Raw genomic sequence first — 15,415 nt, 5'->3', positions numbered from 1 at the left:
CCTTGACTCTTTTGTCTCCAATTCTCTCCCTTAATTTTCTCCTCCCCTTAAATCTTTTCTTCCCCAATTCTCTCTGTCAATTTTCTTCTCCAATTGTTCTTTCTCTAATTTGCTTCCCCTTCACTTTTTTGAAAATCTCTATTTGTAAACCAAGAGAAGCATTTCCAATTAAATTTTATTGTACAAATCAAACTTAATGGATCAATGAAATATAAAGTCTAATTGATCAATTAGTTTGAATTAGTCCATCAAATTCTGTTGTTTATGGTGTGGCTCTTATACTTGGAGTTTATAAACAAAGAGAAAAAAACATATGGATGTGTTATTGGTGCAGGGCAACAGCAAAGACTTGTCGACGAGTGGATTCACTAGTTGACGAGTGGCCTTCTCTGGCTCATCGACGAGTGCCCTGTTCTCGTTGATGAGTGATCGCTGGGCTGCGAGAAAATATTTGAATTTTGAATGTAAACGGTGTGACGGTTGGGGATTTGGAGGGAAGCCTCCGAGGGCTTGTTATATATGTTCTTCTGCACATATTTTGACATATAAGAGAGTAAGAGAGGGGTGAGAGAAGGGAAGAAGATGATTGAGTGTGTATCTTTGATTTTCGTAGTAAAATCTATTACTGATTGCTCCCGTGGATGTAGGCTTTGCCGAACCTCGTAATTCTTGGTGTCGTTGCTCTTATCTTTACTTTTTTTATATTACTATGGTTGTGGAATAATTCTATATTTCACAATTGAGATTGTTGCATATAGTATTATTTGATTTTTTACAATGTTTATTTTGTTGTGCATTGTTGGAAGAGGCATTATTTTTACAACAAATTCAAAACTAATCAGTTGATTTTATTCTGATTTATTAACTGAAACTTTCTTGTGTGTATGCAGGTGCAAACATGAAGGTGCTGGCCCACTAGATTTTTCCTTTCATTTTTTCTATTTTTTTTCTTATTTCCCATGTATTCAAATTTTTTTTATTTTCCATGTATTCATTTTTTTTTATTTCCATTTGAAACTATACAAAATGAATATAAGTTAAAGTGAATGGTCCATTTTTGCTATATAGAGCCCTGACAAAATGGAGTGTCTATATTTACTTTACAATTCATTTATTCATAAGAAATGGTTAGTAATATCTCTAGGTTATATAATGGGATTTTATAATTTGCTATACCAAGTGTTGACATAAAATCTATTAAATACTTTTTTAAACAATCTTTGAAGTGAAGCTTGACATACAGTTTGAAGAATCAAAGGAAATATTCACATTGACATTCCATTACATACGCCAAAAGATTTCAACCTTAGAGAATCTATCTTTTTCCCATACTTGATTGTGTTCAAGCCACTCAGACAAGTTAGACATTGTGAATAATGGAAAATGCAGATGAGAACTAAAAATTATAATTAAGTTATGCATAATATCGTCATGTGCAATCTAATAAATAATTTCTTTGAGTTGGTAAGTCTAATCAAAATTGAATAGCCTTCATTCATTGTTTCTAACCAACTTTTTAAAAAAAGTTTATTTATTTGAAAGTCAAAAATCAATTGATAAAGTTATTTGACTTCAAAAAATAAAAGTCCGTCAAGTCCCGAACATGATATCTTATCTCAAACATGATCTCGCCCCTAAAACTTATTGGCTTTCAAGAGTCAAACAAACACAACCTTACCTTTTTTGTGAAATTATAATTTTAACATAAAGAAATTACTGAAGAGGCTCTGATATTATATTAAATAACCAATTTACGCTCAAACTTAAATTAATACGTCACATGTTAATTAATATACTTGTTACGAACCTTGGAGATAGAATTCGCAAAAAAATAAAGTTACAATTTTTTTACTACCATTGGCATATATATGGGGAATTTATAATTTTGCCAATTTTTTTAATATGGAGAATTTCTCTTCTCCTTCGTTTGAAATATATTTCTTTTATTTGACTTTCTTTTAATAATTTCCATACACCCCGATACGTGGAGAGTTATTTAGGATATCAATTTTATTTTATTTTTAAATTACAAAAATTGACAAGGTGTTTTTCTTTTTTCAAATATTTGTACATGGAAATTAGAAAATGATAATTCACATTTTTTACTATTTTCTAATTTCCAGATACAAATATTTAAACATAAGAAAAACAATAAGAGTGCATTTTATAATCTTTAGAAAACAGTTTTTACAAATTTGAAAAAAGACAGAATATACAGACTCCTTGATTGCAATAATAAAATTATATTCATAATTTTATTTATAAAATCCCAAAAATAAGATTGGGTTGTTACAACAAATAAAAATAAATGTAGAGATTGGACCACCCTCCTAACTGAACTTTTGCCAAAATTATATGAATGAAATTCATATTATTTTTTTAAATAAAAATAAAATAATCTGCTACCACAAATAAAATGTGAAGTGTGAAAAACATGGAGTGCCATTTTCACAAATATCCCTCTCACCCTCCTACTTAAACTCTTCACACAAACTCTTCCCGACTCAACCCATCATGGAATATACCCACCCCAATGACCCGACTCCTCACTTGGCCATGATACCCACGCCCGGGATGGGTCACATCATCCCGCTCGCCGAGTTCGCCAACCAGCTCGTTCTCCGCTACCGCTTCACCGCCACGCTCATCATCCTCAGTGACGGCTCCCCCATGACAGCCCAAAAATCGCTTCTCCGATCCTTACCCGACGCCATCACCTCCCATTTCCTTTCTCCGGTCAACTTCGACGACCTTCCTCCCGACGTCAAAATCGAAACGCGAATCTCACTCAGCTTGACTCGCTCCCTCTCTGGCATTCGCGACACGGTCAAGTCCCTAAGTCGGGCGACTCGGCTTGTGGGCCTCGTCACAGACCTCCTTGGTACGGACGTCTTCGACGTAGCCAAGGAATTTAGTGTTCTATCTTACATTTTCTTCCCTTCGACCGCCATGGCTTTGTCGTTCTTCTTCCACCTGCCCGAGCTCGACGCCACCTGCTCCTGCGAGTTCAGAGACCTTCCCGACTTGATTCAATTACCCGGATGCATACCGGTTCACTGGAGGGACTTATTCGACCCGGTTCAAGATAGGAAGGACGAGGCCTATAGGTGGGTTCTGCACCATGCCAAAAGATACGCCCGTGCTGATGGGATAATAGTCAACAGCTTTTTAGACCTAGAATCGGGCGCTTTTAAGGCGTTAAAAGAAGAGGCACGAGGCCGACCGCCGATTTACCCGATTGGACCGCTTACACAATCCGGATCGGCAATTGAATCGGGTTTCGGGGACGGGCTTGGGTGTCTGAGGTGGCTGGATGAACAGCCACATGGCTCAGTGCTATTTGTCTCCTTCGGAAGCGGTGGGACCCTGTCTCCGGAGCAGCTCAACGAGCTGGCAATGGGCTTGGAAATGAGTAGACAGAGATTCATTTGGGTCGTGAGAAGCCCACACGAGAAGGCCGTGAACGCCACTTACTTCGGTGCCCAAAACGAGGAGGACCCGTCGGATTTCTTGCCGGAGGGGTTATTGGCCAGGACTCAGAAAGTGGGCCTGGTGGTGCCGTCGTGGGCTCCGCAGGTTCGGGTCCTGGCCCACGGGTCGACGGGCGGGTTCTTGAGCCACTGCGGGTGGAACTCGACCCTGGAGAGCATAGTGCACGGGGTGCCGATGGTGGCGTGGCCGCTCTACGCGGAGCAGAGGATGAACGCCGCCATGCTGCTGGAATTGGGGGCGGCGGCGATGATGGAAGCCGACGAGCAAGGGGTGGTGCGGCGGGGGGATATCGCGAAGTGTGTGAGGGGGATAATTGAAGGGGAAGAAGGGCGGGTGCTGAGGAAAAAGATGGGGGAACTCAAGGATGCTGCCCAATTGGCTTTGAGCAGAGATGGGTCCTCCATAAAGGCACTTGATGAGGTAGCACGGATGTGGAAAAATCGAATAATTACGTGAATGTTATGAATGGGCTCCCCAGGAATATGTCATATATTTTGCACTAATTAATGTTTCTATGAACTTGTCTCTTACATCTGCACCAATTGTACCTTTATATGAGTCAATCCCATATATTTGTACTCACTCCGCATTAATTAACTTATGAAAGTTATAAATACCTCCTCTCACATGGCAAATGTAGTAAGAAAAGAAAACTAGAAAAGGAAGAAAAGAAAGAAAGAAATATGAGAGATATAAAAGAAATAGAGCAAGATATTTTGTATAAGGTTAAATCCATATCATATTGTAATTGTATAAATTCGAACCCGAAAATTAAATAAGAAAGAAAGGAAATTTTCAACAAGGAACAGCAGGCTTTGTCGACGAAGGCTCTTCTGTGCTTCGTCGCCGAAATTCAGAATCTCGTCGACGAAGAGATCCAAAATGTCCGGAAAATATCAGGCTTAGGGTTCGTCGATGAGGTCCTTCCTTCGTTGACGAACGGTCTTGTGTGGTTCGTCGACGAAGGCGTCATTTCGTCAACGAATTTGATCGGGTCAAGGGGCTATAAATAAGATTTTTATTTGCTTTTTCATTAAGAAATCTAAATCTCTCTCTCTCTCTATAGAACCCACACCCACACTCTCTCTCTCTTCCATCCTTCGCCGTTTGTCGACCATTTCGACGATCGGAGGATACCAAGAGGATCAGGGGACAAACCTCTACGAATCTAGGGAGTAGATTCTAGACACTACAAAAAATAAGTTTATTAGTGAATGATCAAAACCGTCACTTATACTTATAAATTCGTCACTAATATTAGTTGTTATATCTATCGTTACTACTAATTATTAGTGACGAATTTTGAAACCGTCACAAATAATAAAGTATTAGTGACGGATTATAACCGAAATGGAGTTGACTTCATATCAAGTTTCTGTCTTTGCTCCTTTGATACATGTGCAAATGCTTTGCACCCAAACACTCTTAGATGATAGTAGGAAGGTTCCTTGCCAAACCACACTCTCTCTGGAATTTCAAACTGCAATAGAATAGAAGGTGATCTGTTAATGAGGTAGTAGGCGGCACGGACTGCTTCACCCCAGAATAACTTAGGCAATTTAGCTAAACTAAGCATGATTCTGACTCTTTCTATGATGGTTCGATTCATTCTCTCGACTACACCATTTTGTTGTGGGGTTCGTGGAACCGTTTTCTTATGTCAGATACCGCGAACAACACAGTATGCTTTGAACTCTCTGGGAATGTACTCGCCTCCATTGTCTGATCAAAGACACTTCAACTTCTTTCCTGTTTCTCTTTCCACCATGGCATGAAACATCTTGAAGTTGTTAAATATCTGGTCTTTTGATTTCAAAAAATATACCCACACCTTTCGTTAAGCATCATCAATAAATGTTAAAAAATATTTGTTACCACCTAAAGTTTCTACTTCCATGAGACCACAAACATCATAATGTACTAAACTTAACAACTCTAATCTTCTCTTTGTAGAGGAATTAAACGAGACTCTATGTCGTTTCCCAAATAAAAAATAATCACAAGGGTTTAATAGTGTACCTTTAGACACATTGATGAGTGCCTTCCTTGCCAATGTGAACAATTCTTTCTCTCACATGTGTTCGAGTCTCTTGTGCCACAGATTTAATGAAGTCCCGTCTTCATTTGCATTGAGGTTGTCTGTCATCACTTTCACATGGGTCTTGTACAGGGTACCGCAAAAGTGTCCCTGAGCGACAACCATGACTCCCTTTTATAACTTCCAATTACCATTCCCGAAATGGTTGTTGTAGCCCTGTTGATCAAGGGCTATTCTGAAAATAAGATTGAGATGAAGGTCAGGGACGTGCCAAACATCCTTTAGAGTCATTGTGCAGCAAAAATTTGTCTTGATTTGAATATCTCCAATACCCACGATCTCCAAAAAACTAGTATTTATCATCCTCACAGTACCAAAGCCTCCCATTTTGCATGAAGCGAAGAAATTACCGTGGGGAGTGGCGTGGTATGGAGCTGATGTGTCTGCCATCTACTCAATATCTTACCTTGCTATGTGAAGGCAAGTCTCTTCATCAGCTGAGAGAAGTGATACATCCCCCGTATGGGTGACTAGAGATTCACCCCCTTCCTTCTTCGGTTGGCTACTGCTTTGACCTTGATCTCTTGGAAATTTGCGGCAATTCCTTTTAACATGTCCTGCAATGCCACAATAAAAACAAACACATTTACCTTGTTAAATTTTTTCATCACTTGTTTGTGACCATCCTCTACTTCTGCCTCTGCTCCTGTGTAACGTCCTGCTTAATTTAACATACAATAAAACATAATAAATAAAGTAGTCAACTCAAACCCGTGGGTAGCGGGGACACCTGTTATACACAGCGGAACCTAAGCAGCAGTAAATGTAAATCACATTCATCAACCAATAATTATATAATACTATAGTCTACTATAATCCCATAATACTGTGTTTATATACAATCTCCAAAAACGCCAAAATAAACCTAGGATCTTACACAAAAACCTCCTGATTTTATATCAAAACTTACTCTTCTAGCAGGGAAGCTCAACTCACTCAGCGGCAGCCTTAACCTGTCGGTCTCTCTAGGTTTCCTGAAAATCATTTAATGTTCGGGGGTGAGACACTTCTCAGTAAGGGAAAATAAACTAAATACAGTTGTGTGGCAACATGAATACTTAATGATAATATAGATATACAATACAATCTTCATACCAGAAAACATTATCATTTAATAACTGAAAAAGCATATACTTTCATATTTCTAATACATCATACTAATCATAACTGTTTAGTATAACTAATAATACTAAAAACATACTCAGGATGAATAGTTAGCTGATGTCATATATTACCCATCATGACGGGTTGTGCAGCCCAAAGGCGGGACCCGACAATGGTTGGCCGACCATTGCCAAGTCAAAAATGTCTGTAAGTATGATGGGCCCGCCACACCCTGGTCTGGATTGCCAGGTGGACGTCTACACTCTACACTGAAAGCCACATCGACTATCCATCTTCCACCCTTTCGTGAAGTGGTTAGCACCAATCTGATCATAGATATCTGTTCTATAAGTTACGGTACTGTGCTCCTAAACTGAACTAAACTAACATTTGGATTCTGATAACATATAATACATAATAATATAGCGTTTAATATAAATGGATTGATAGCATTTTCTATAATTTCATAAATACAGCCTCGTGCCAACATTTCATAAATACGGCCTCGTGCCGAACATTTCATAAATACGACCTCGTGTCGAAATCATACATAAAACACGGCCTCGCCCCGGCTATCAATCATGGTCCTGCGCCGAATATCTCATACATATCATTCTGAATAATAAATCAATTATCATGTATTTCAACATCATTTTGTACTGTAATATTTCATATTCCTGAAAACATGTTTCATTCATAACATAGTCATATCATAATACTTCTCACGTAAAGTAAGATTCATGTCACACATTTTCTGTACAAAACCATACTTTATATTCTAAAATCATAATTTCTGGCATCTCATACATATATATATACATTTCAACATAATAGCAGTATTTTCCCAAATGTGCATTTCCTTCGTAATATACAGATATAATACATATTTTACTGAAAATTAATTTACTGATGAATAATAATAATTTGCATGGAAAATAACTACTTTAGTTTATTCCCTTACCTGACAATGAAAAGAAACCCCCTAAAATTTCTGGTCCTACCCTCACAGGGTTCTCCGTTCAACTCTCTGAAAACAATAACTCGCAGAACTGAACTTCGGTATTTTCATATGAAGATCATTTCCTACAACTACAGTAAGATCAAATTTGACAAAAAAAGTCTTACCTCAACTCAGAGATGAATTTCAACTCGCTTCCACCAACGATCCGCTCAGGCAGATTTGGAGAGAACTTTCCCAAGAGCGTCGTGGTGGCCTCAGATCGTCGATTCGGCAAGCGACGGAGCCAAAATCGAAGAGAGAGGAGAGAGAAACCGAAGGAAGAGAGAGTGTGTGATTTTTCTTAATTTACTGTGTTTAAATCCGGGCATTTGCTATTTATAGGGTCGAATTCGTCGACGAGACACGTCACCTCGTCGACGAGTCCTGCAGAAAATTCATGACGAACCTGCACCTTCGTCGATGAATTTTAGACTTCCCCAAAATCCTCTCTCGGTATCTTCTCATTGATGAAACTTTTCTTCGTCAATGAGGCCCTCTTATACCCTCGTCGACGAATCCCCTGTGTTTGTCGACGAGGACCTGATAAGTTTCCTCGGTTATTACTCCCAAAGTGTCATGTCGTCGATGAACGCGAAGCGTTCTTCAACGAAGTCTATTGTCTCCTTCTGTTTCTGTTTCCATTTCCCTTCCTCTTTATTATTTAAATACCATTATTATTCGGGTCGTTACATCCTGCCTCTACTCCTACCTCTCGCTTTTGCTTGAGTTCTTCCTCTGTTTTCGGTGACAAGGGCATCTGTTTGATCCATGTCTGCTTCCTTTGGTCTGGCTTCTTCACTGAGGAAAGCATCCTTGACCAATGACATGGTAAGTTTGCCTCCAAGAGCTGAATTTCCTAGGGATACTACCAACGTCTCCCAATTGTATGGCAGAGAACTAAGCGGTAATAAGGCTTGAACTTCATCATCAAGCTTCAACTCAACATTGACAAGCTAGTTCATTAGGTTTTGAAACTCACTAGTGTGCTCAACTATAGAGGTTTCGCTTTTCAGTTTCATACTTGTTAATCATCTCATAAAGAGGCCTTTATATCTAGTCGTCTTAGCCTGATACATATCCTCCAACTTTTTCTAGAGGGTATATGTAGCAACCCTTAATAAAATAAGACATAATAAATAAAATGGTCAACTCGAACCAGTGGGTAGGGGGGATATCTGTCAAACACAGCGGAAAACCTAGCAGCAGTAAACATAAAATCTCAACATCCAATCATAAAACATAATACCAGAGTTTACTACATCATCAATATACTATTTATATGTACAATCTCCAAAAAGTCAAAAACAACACTAGGACCATACAATAAAAATCTCCTAGTCCTAGTTCAATGCTTACCCTTCTAGTAAGGAAGCTCCACTCACTCAACAGCGGCCTTGACCCGTCGGTTTCTCTAGGTTTCCTGAAAAAAAAAATATTAATGTTGGGGGTGAGACACTTCTCAGTAAGGGAAAATAAACTAAATACAGCTGTGTGGCAACATGAATATTTAAGGTACATATACATATACAGTACATTTCATAATTCTATAAACATCCATCATATCGTACTAGATAAGCATGTATTTTCACATCTGTTAATAAATCATAACATACATAAAAACATCTGTTATAACTGTAGTACTGTAAACAAACTCAGGATGAATAGCTAGCAGGTGTCATGTATTACACCCCATGATGGATTGTGTAGTCCGAAGGCGGGACCCGACAATGGCTGGCCAACCACTGCCGAATCAAATATGTCTGTAAGTACGATGGGCCCGTCACACCCAGGTCCGGACTGCCAGGTGGATGTCCACACTCTACTGAAAGTCACATTGACTATCCATATCCCATCCCCTCCTGGAATGGTTAGCACTAATCTGAGCGTAGATATATGATCTACGTATAGCTATGATACCGAGCCCCTGAACTGAACTAAACTAACATCCTAGTTGTGATAACATATAATACATGATCATATATATAACATAATTACGACCTCATACCGAAAATATAGTACTTAGGGCCTCGTTCCGAAATCATACATAAATACGGCCTCGCACCGATATCATAAATACGGCCTCGTGCCGATAACATAAATACGGCCTCGTGTCAATAACATAAATACATGGCCTCGCGCCAAAATCGTTTCAGGTATATACATTCTGAAAATAATTCATTTATCATACATTCGTCAAAATGATCATAACATAACATATCTTTCCATAATACCTAAAATCATATTTTGTTCATAAAATCTTTCATATCATAATATGTCAACATAAAATAATATTCATGCCACACGTGCATTGTATAAAATCATACTTCTTATTATTAAAATCGTAATTCTCTGGCATCTCATGCATACATATATGTTTCATCATAATAGCAGTATTTCCCAAATGTACATTTCATCTATAATACACAAGTATAACATTTGCTTTTCTGAAAATAAATTTACTCATAATTAATAATAAATTGCGTGGAAAATGACTGCTTTAGTTTATTCTCTTACCTGACTACTGAGAAAGCCCCTAAAATATCTTAACCTGACCCTCGTAGGATTTCCTAGTCAATACCCTGAAACTGAAAATTTCCAGTATTAAAGTTCAGTATTTTCGTACGTACAACATTTTCTATAATTACCACAAGACCAAATTTGGCTTAAAAAGCCTTACCTCAATTCAGGGATGATTTCCAACTTTATTTTCCCAACGATCCGATCCGGCAAACTTGTAAAGAACTTTTCCAGGAGCGTCGTGGTAGCCTCAAATCTTCGATCCGGTGTAAAACTAGCCCAAAATCGAAGAGAGTGAGTGAGAGAGCCGAAGGGGAGAGAGAGGAGAGAGAGTGGAGCGTTAAAAATGAATAAAAATTGGATATATATATATATATATATATATATATATATATATATAGACATGGGATTTCGTCAACGAGCCCATCCTTCGTCGACGAATTCTTATTAATTTCTTCGATGAAATTTAGTTTTCATCGATGAAATTCAGTCAGCACCAAAACCCCTCTCGGTATTTCTTCGTCGACGAAGCCCTGTGTTCGTCAACGAAATTCTTAAAGCCTTCGTCGACGAAACTCTGTGTTCGTCGACGAATCCAGGCAATCTTTTAAAATTATTTTTATCCCCCAAATGCAATGTCGTCGATGAACGCATAGCGTTCGTTGACGAAGTCCACGGCCTCCTTCTGTTTCTGTTTCTGTTTCTGTTTCTATTTCTCTCCCTTTTAATTATTCAAATTCCATTTTTATTCGGGTTGTCACAGTATAGGCTTCGATCTCCTAGGAAACATAATGGAATACACTATAGTCTATCCATTATCTAATAAAACCAATAGTTTTCCTATTCATTTTATTCCAATTTTCTACAAAAATTGATTTGAGTCTCTTACATTCATTTTCCAATGGATCTGTCAGATCCTTACAATTCAAGAAATCCTCCATCCTTGGACTCCATAAAGTATAATTTGATGTCGTCAATTTAACCATTGCTCTAGATCCTAAAACCTCCATAGAATGGACTTGAGTTTTTGGTTCTTACTTTCTCAAACAATATAATTGGAGCACAATCACACAAAATCGAATGCACGATTATGTCTAGAAAAACCCAAAACCTTAAAAATAAGTCTGACCTTATCAAAAGCTGATCTGTTATGGGCTGACTCAGCCCAAAAACTTGTTCTAGAGTGAATTGACTCAGTAACGAAATATTCCCTAGCCGTTATGACATTATTTGCTGAGGTGGCACTAATGACGTGGTAGTGGGACATGCGATGTCGTGGCAGTAGGCCTAGTGATGACGTGGCAGTGGGGTCTAGTGATGATATGGCATTGGACCTAGTGATGACGTGGCACTAGGCCTTGGTGGTGATGTGGCAAAGATGATGTGGCTGCTTCTTCAACCTCTAGCCACCTGCAAATTTGAAATTGTAGTAGAACAATTCTGAAAAATAGAGGATGATTTTGAATTTTTCGGCAACCTATGTGACTTCTTTCGGAGCCCATTTTTAACGTCAATTTCACCGCTGTGATAGTCTCATCGCGAACTACATGATAATACGACCGAATCAAGGTAATGGAAAAACTTGTCGAACACCTTCCAACCTAGCTCTAATACCACTTGTTGGGAAACCTGAACAAAACAGAGATGAAAAACACACGAAAGGACACCGAGATATACGTGATTCGACTAATATCTGCCTATGTCCACAGGAGTGATAGCTAAGTATGTATTTTACAATTTCATTTATTCATAAGAAATAGTTAGTAATATCTCTAGATTATATAATGAGATTTTATAATTAGCTATACCAAGTGTTGACATAAAATCTGTTAAATACTTTTTTAAACAATCCGGGAAGTGAAGCTCGATATACAGTTTGAAGAACGAAAGGAAATATTCACATTGACATTCCATTACATACGCAAAAAGATTCCAACCTTAGAGAATCTATCTTTTTCCCAGACTTGATTGTGTAAAGCCGCTCAGACAAGTTAGACATTGTGAATAAACAAAAATTCATATGAAAACTAAAAATTATAATTAAGTTATGCATAATATCATCATGTGCCATCTAATTAATAATTCCTTTGAGTTGGTAAGTCTAATCAAAATTGAATAGCCTACATTCATTGTTTCTAACCAACTTTTGAAAAAAGTTCATTTATTTGAAGCTCAAAAATCAATTGATAAAGTTACTTGACTTCAAAAAATAAAAGTCCGTTAAGTCCCAAACATGGTATCTTATCTCAAACATGATCTCGCCCCTAAAACTTTATTGGCTTTAACAAACACAACCTTCGTGAAATTATAATTTTAACATTAAGAAATTATTGAAGAGGCTCTGATATTATATTAAATAACCAATTTACACTAAAATTTAAATTAATACGTCACATGTTAATTAATATACTTGTTACGAACCTTGGATCTAGAATTCACAAAAAAAAAAAAAAAAGTTACAATTCTTTTACCACCATTGGTATATATATGGGGAATTTATAATTTTGTTAATTTTTCTAATATGGAGAATTTCTCTTCTCCTTCTTCTTCTTAGTGTGAAATATATTTCTTTTATTTGACTTTTTTTAATATTTTCCATACACCCCGATACGTGGAGAGTTATTTAGGATATCATTTTTTTTATTTTTTAATAAAAATTACAAAAATTGACAAGGTGTTTTTCATTTTTCAAATATTTGTACATGAAAATAGAAAAATGATAATTCGCATCTTTTTACTATTTTCTAATTTTCAGATACAAATATTTAAACATAAGAAAAACAATAAGAGTGCATTTTATAATCTTTAGAAAACAGTTTTTACAAATTTGAAAAATGACGGAATATACAGACTCCTTGATTGCAATTTCATAATTTTATTTATAAAATCCCAAAAATAAGATTGGGTTGTTAAGTACCAAGTACCAAACACATAATACCTAACTCATAACTTTTGCCAAAATTATATGAATGAAATTCATATTATTTTTTTAAATAAAAATAAGATAATCTGCTACCACAAATACAATGCGAAGTGTGAAAAACATGGAGTGCCTTTTTCACAAATATCCCTCCCACGGTCCTACTTAAACTCTTCACACAAACTCTTCCCAACTCAACCCATCATGGAATATACCCACCCCAATGACCCGACTCCTCACTTGGCCATGATACCCACGCCCGGGATGGGTCACATCATCCCGCTCACTGAGTTCGCCAAGCAGCTCGTTCTCCGCCACCGCTTCACCGTCACGCTCATCATCCTCAGTGACGGCTCCCCCATGACAGCCCAAAAATCGCTTCTCCGGTCCTTACCCCAAGCCATCACCTCCCATTTCCTCCCGCCGGTCAACTTCGACGACCTTCCTCCCGACGTCAAAATCGAAACGAGAATATCACTCAGCTTGACTCGCTCCCTCTCCGGCATTCGCGACACGGTCAAGTCCCTAAGTCGGGCGACTCGACTTGTGGGCCTCGTCACAGACCTCTTTGGTACGGACGCCTTCGACGTGGCCAAGGAATTTAGTGTTCTATCTTACATTTTCTTCCCTACTACTGCCATGGTTTTGTCGTTCTTCTTCCACGTGCCCGAGCTCGACGCCACCTGCTCCTGCGAGTTCAGAGACCTTCCCGACTTGATTCAATTACCCGGATGCATACCGGTTCACGGGAGGGATTTAATCGACCCGGTTCAAGATAGGAAGGACGAGGCCTATCAGTGGGTTCTTCACCATGCCAAAAGATACGCTCGTGCTGATGGGATAATAGTCAACAGCTTTTTAGACCTAGAATCGGGCACTTTTAAGGCGTTAAAAGAAGAGGCACAAGGCCGACCGCCGATTTACCCGATTGGACCGCTTACACAATCCGGATCGGCAATTGAATCGGGTTTCGGGGACGGGCTTGGATGTCTGAGGTGGCTGGATGAACAGCCACATGGCTCAGTGCTATTTGTCTCCTTCGGAAGCGGTGGGACCCTGTCTCCGGAGCAGCTCAACGAGCTGGCAATGGGCTTGGAAATGAGTAGACAGAGATTCATTTGGGTCGTGAGAAACCCACACGAGAAGGCCGCGAACGCCACTTACTTCGGTGCCCAAAACGAGGAGGACCCGTCGGATTTCTTGCCGGAGGGGTTATTGGGCAGGACTCGGAAAGTGGGCTTGGTGGTGCCGTCGTGGGCTCCGCAGGTTCGGATCCTCGCCCACGGATCGACGGGCGGGTTCTTGAGCCACTGCGGGTGGAACTCGACCCTGGAGAGCATAGTGCACGGGGTGCCGATGGTGGCGTGGCCGCTCTACGCGGAGCAGAGGATGAACGCCGCCATGCTGCGGGGATTGGGGGCGGCGGCGATGGTGGAAGCCGACGAGCAAGGGGTGGTGCGGCGGGGGGATATCGCGAAGTGTGTGAGGGGGATAATTGAAGGGGAAGAAGGGCGGGTGCTGAGGAAGAAGATGGGGGAACTCAAGGATGCTGCCCAATTGGCTTTGAGCAGAGATGGATCCTCCATAAAGGCACTTGATGAGGTAGCACGGATGTGGAAAGATCAAATAATTACGTGAATGTTATGAATGGATGAGTGAGGATGTGATACATCCATATCTTATCCACCTCTTCCAATGTGTCTTATATTTTGCACTAAGAACTTGTCCCTTATATTTGTTCTGTGTGGATGTGATACATCCATATCTTATCCACCTCTTCGAATGTGTCTTATATTTTTTACTAATTAATGTTTCTAAACTTGTCCCTTATATTTGTTCTAATTATATTTTCATATGAGCTTACTCATATATTTGTACTAATAAAGTCAGTATTAGCTAACTTGTGAAAGTTATAAATACCTTCTCTCACATAGCGAGTGTAGTAAGAAAAGAATACTAGAAAAAGAAAAAAAAAAAGTAGAAAGAAAAATAAGAGATATAAAAAAATAGGATGAGATATTTTGTATAAAGTCATATCCATATCATATTGTAATTGTAGAGACCCGAACCCAAAAATAAAATAAGAAAGAAAGGAAAATTCCAACAAAGAACAATAGGCTTCGTCAACGAAGCCAATGTTCTCGTCGACGAAAGCTCTTCTGTGTTTCGTCCTCGAAATTCAGAGTCTCGTCGACAAAGAGATCTAGAACGTTCGGACAAAATCAGGCTTAGGGTTCATCTCAGCACCTTTCACCTGATGACATATCAAACCCTAATCCACATA

At 38.9% G+C, this 15,415-nt stretch overlaps 2 protein-coding genes across 2 annotated transcripts; both read left to right on the top strand.

The window, feature by feature from the left end:
* The first annotated feature begins 2,233 nt into the window (after window positions 1-2,233).
* LOC131158047 (hydroquinone glucosyltransferase-like) lies at window positions 2,234-4,106 on the top strand. The gene has a single exon (XM_058112604.1). It carries the CDS (start codon window positions 2,515-2,517, stop codon window positions 3,946-3,948), a length of 1,434 nt encoding a protein of 477 aa, XP_057968587.1. The 5' UTR covers window positions 2,234-2,514; the 3' UTR covers window positions 3,949-4,106.
* An 8,890-nt stretch (window positions 4,107-12,996) lies between these two features.
* LOC131158046 (hydroquinone glucosyltransferase-like) lies at window positions 12,997-15,031 on the top strand. Its single transcript, XM_058112603.1, has one exon. The coding sequence runs from the start codon at window positions 13,177-13,179 to the stop codon at window positions 14,767-14,769; it is 1,593 nt and encodes a 530-aa protein (XP_057968586.1). The 5' UTR covers window positions 12,997-13,176; the 3' UTR covers window positions 14,770-15,031.
* The last annotated feature ends 384 nt before the right edge of the window (window positions 15,032-15,415 follow it).

The sequence above is a fragment of the Malania oleifera genome, chromosome 6 (genome assembly GCF_029873635.1).
Source record: "Malania oleifera isolate guangnan ecotype guangnan chromosome 6, ASM2987363v1, whole genome shotgun sequence".
Taxonomy (NCBI): domain Eukaryota; kingdom Viridiplantae; phylum Streptophyta; class Magnoliopsida; order Santalales; family Ximeniaceae; genus Malania; species Malania oleifera.
The sequence above is the reverse complement of the archived record's forward strand: the minus strand, read 5'-3'. Positions and strand labels throughout refer to the sequence as shown.

Excerpts from the sequence above, each read along its gene's own strand:
- LOC131158047 (XM_058112604.1), top strand. The coding sequence starts at position 2,515 with ATGGAATATACCCACCCCAATGACCCGACTCCTCACTTGGCCATGATA.
- LOC131158046 (XM_058112603.1), top strand. The coding sequence starts at position 13,177 with ATGAATGAAATTCATATTATTTTTTTAAATAAAAATAAGATAATCTGC.